Below are 3,652 nucleotides of genomic sequence, written 5' to 3'. Positions count from 1 at the left end.
TCCGGGACGGTGGCCCGCAAGGATCACGATTCCTCACTCGCTCGCGCGGGGAGCCTTTCTGCAGTTCGCCCGCTGCTCGCCTCCTCGCCGGCCCCTCCCAACAGCCACCCGGGTGCGCGCAGCTCCACTTCCGGCGTACGAGGCGGTGACAATGGGAGCGGCGCGGGCGGCGCCGGGAGGCAGCTGACAGGCGTCTGCGGCTTCGCTTCATGGCCGTTCTCCCGCCCCTCCTGGGCTCTGTGGGGAGCGGGGCGGCCCGCAGCGGCCCGGAGCCGGAGCTGGCGAGCCGAGCGGGGACCTGTGTACCGCGCCGCTGAGGCGCAGCATGTGAAGCGGAGACGGCATCCAGTGCGAGGCGAGCCTCTCAGCCGGCCGGGATGGCCACGACGGCCGAGCTCTTCGAGGTGGGTTCCCACGGCTCTTCAGGGAGGGGCAGGCCTGGGGTGCAGGCAGCGAGGTGGGTGGGCAGAGGAGTGGGCGTTCGCCGCTGCCCGAGAGCAGCCGAACCGAAGGAAGGTGCGAAGGCGAAGGAGTGGGGTGGTGGCTCGGGTGTCGGCGCAGGCGGAGCGTGAAAGGGGGGAGGGGTAGCTTGGGGCCCCGGGTGGGGAGGTGCTCAGGGGTGCGAGCCAGGAGTCCTAGCAGAGCAGCGTCGGCTGGAAGGGAGCCTCGGGGTTTGGGCTTTGGAAGATGAGCTCGGGATGGGACGGGCTGACTTAGGGCGCGGAAAGAGGAGGCTGACCAGTCTGGCGAGTTCCGTTTTGTCGCCTGGATCCCCGCATGATATTCGGGGCGGGGGGGTGGAAGCTTGAGATTGGGACGACAGGGGGCTTCTCGTGATTGAGTGATGACTCGGTTAGCCAGTGTTGGAAGCGGCACTTTACCAGTTTACCCTTTCATTTGAGAAGGCTGTAGTCTTTTTTTAGGACAATAGAGGCCTACTAAACCTTTCCTACTGAAGAAAGTCAAAACTAAAACTAACGTTTGTGTTCGGGTCTTGAGGAGTTGAAGTGTAACATAACCCCCCTCAACTGCTAAAGAATCCTTAACGCGTGAGACATTGACATTCTAATGTGTTTTCTGGGCCGTTTTCAGCCTCTAAAACTTAAAATTGAGCTAAGGGGAATCCAGTGTGAGAAGCTGTGATGCTTGAGATAATAGAAGAGGAAAATTCTAATTGGACCACCTAACAACAGGGTATCTCCTTTTGTGAAAGAAATGAAAGCTGAGATGTGATGGAAAGAGAAGGATGGACCCTTTTTATGTGTGCTTATGTTTCATATTGAGTAACAAAAGTGTAGGTAATAATTAAGAAGACTATATTTAAGTCAGTAATTAAGTTGACAATAGATAATTTCTCCATAGGTGACAATTGGATCCTTTTTTCTGCGTAAGATTCTGCAGGCTTTGTTTTGTTATTTTGGGTTTGTTTGTGGGTTTTTTTTTTTTTTTTTTTTTTTGGCTTAAAATTTGAATGCCACAGCTTTTGTAACAACTGGGAACTTTTCATTTGTGTTAATATAACTATATTTTGGATTTCTGTCAGCTCTTGGATAGATAATGCATTTGTTGAGGAATAGTGTATGCTATTGTTATAATAAATTGTAATAAAATAGTAATTTGTGAAACAGTATAGTTATTAGAAAGAATTGGGAAATATTAATTATATTTCCTCAGATTTAAGTGTAGGGACATATATTTATTGCATTAATTTCTCTAACTCTAAAATTGTGCCATTTGTTTATTGATTGACAGGAGCAGGGAGACATTCTTTTTGCTAAAAGCTTTTACTGTGTGTTCCTGAGCCAGATACTAATTTATGAAGTTGAAATCTTTAATGAAATAGGGAACCAGCTAGCTGTTAATATACAGAAAACTGTTAACTTTGTCATACCGTTCATAAGATACTAACCTTTGAATTCCCAGTTGTCTTTTTTTCTTTAAATGTTTGATTGTCTGAGTCCACATATACTTCCTTGAAAATGTATTTGATTTCTGTTCCACATGGGGGAAGGAGAGGAGGTAGAGAAATATGTGTAGTTTATTTTGCTTTCTAATGTCTTGCCATTTAGTAAGGTAGTTAAACTAAATTAGGGTCTGAGTTAATGCAATGACTTCAGTTAATGAGAGCAGGTAATACTTAACAGTGATGATACAGACAGCTAGTCCTATGTCCACGGGGTTTATAGAGTGCCCTTGATTGAACATGCTTGTGGGTCTTAACACATGCGACTTTCTCTTTGCTGACCATGTGTAGCTTGTTGCTTCATCAAAATTAAAAGCATATTACATTAATAGTTGCAATTAAATGTTAATAGGAATAAGTATATTTATCTTTTCAGCCCTACAGTGGATTCTGCCCTTGAATAAGTTTTCACCGCCAAGTGAAAAGTTGGTCTCTTTGCTTTACAGGGAGAAGGAAAAAAAGAAAACAAGAACCAAACTGTAGTTATTGCTGCCATTTCCTGTTGCTATTGCCTTTAGAACATAGGTTGTAGGACAAGTCAGGGAGTGCCTTTTTTTCTCTTATTTTCCTTCCTTAGTCACAGCTGGAGAACTAGGGAAAACAGGTTAGGATGTAGTCAAGGATATTTAGTTTTTATGCATCCTGGCTTTCATGCACCAATAAATTGAATTGTGCCTTAATTTTTTCACACTGAAAAAGAAGTTAAAGCAAAATTATGCTTTTAATCTGTGAAATGTCTTAAGTGTTAACCCTGTTTCTTTTAAAGTCTTATTGATCCTGCGAAACTTCCTTTTTAACATAAACACCTTCATATAACAAAAGCGAACTACAAGATATTTCCTCAGTTGACAGAAATGATTTAAAAGTTCTGTCTGCAGTATTTCTAAATGATCACCTCAGGATGGATATTCTAAAAAGAGTTCATATGTGGTTCATGTTATGTCCTCTACACATAAAAAATGGCTGGGATAGTAAATTTTTTCTCTGTTGTCATAAGTATTCTCCTCTTTTCACTGCACTGCTGAGAACTTTGTACTCCCTTCTCACTTGGTATTTTTCTCTCCTGTCATTGTTCTGGAGTTTTCTCTTCTGCTTGGGCAAGTTGCTTTTATGGGAGGATTCTTTGTTAAGCAGAGTCTGTTGAGTACCTACTAAGTTAATGAGGCTTCATGTTTCAAAGAATTTGCTATAGACATATTAATCCTATGAGATGTGAAGCAAAAAACACAACTGGTTCAGAACCCGAAGAAGTTTTGGATATGGGCATGCTTCGTTTCCTTAGAGATTTACAATATTCCTTGGTATGTTAAATATTTTAAGAAGTTCATTTCCCAAACTTCTTTGACTATGAGAATGTTTTATTTTCTACTGTTAATTTTGTGAATTTCATGGAACATTGGAAAATGTTGAATTTATTATAGAACTTGCCCTTAATGTTAAATAGGGGGAGAGAAGAAAGATCTATAGCTACATACTCTTGAAATAAAGTTATAAATGGTGTCAGAGGTCTAGGTAAAGTGCTATAGAAGTTGAAAGGATAGGAAGATTACCTCTAGAAGTGGGAAAGGATTAAAAGGTGGCATTTGAATGAAATACAAAGGATAAATTAAATTTGAGTTTGTGGAACTGGGTGGAAGGACATTCCAATAAAGCAGACCATAACAGTGTAGACCCCCAAAACAAGGGAAG

At 42.7% G+C, this 3,652-nt stretch overlaps 1 protein-coding gene across 1 annotated transcript in view; it reads left to right on the top strand.

The window, feature by feature from the left end:
* The first annotated feature begins 167 nt into the window (after nt 1–167).
* Nucleotides 168–3,652, top strand: part of EXOC5 (exocyst complex component 5) — a 52,563-nt gene continuing 49,078 nt past the window's right edge. The window contains exon 1 of the mRNA XM_065941000.1: nt 168–404. Within this exon, the coding sequence (XP_065797072.1) occupies nt 378–404 (27 nt within the window). The 5' untranslated portion in view covers nt 168–377. The remainder of the gene's footprint in view (nt 405–3,652) is intronic.

Source organism: Muntiacus reevesi, chromosome 7, assembly GCF_963930625.1.
Source record: "Muntiacus reevesi chromosome 7, mMunRee1.1, whole genome shotgun sequence".
NCBI lineage: Eukaryota > Metazoa > Chordata > Mammalia > Artiodactyla > Cervidae > Muntiacus > Muntiacus reevesi.
Note: the sequence above shows the minus strand (reverse complement) of the source record. Positions and strands in the feature narration are given on the sequence as shown.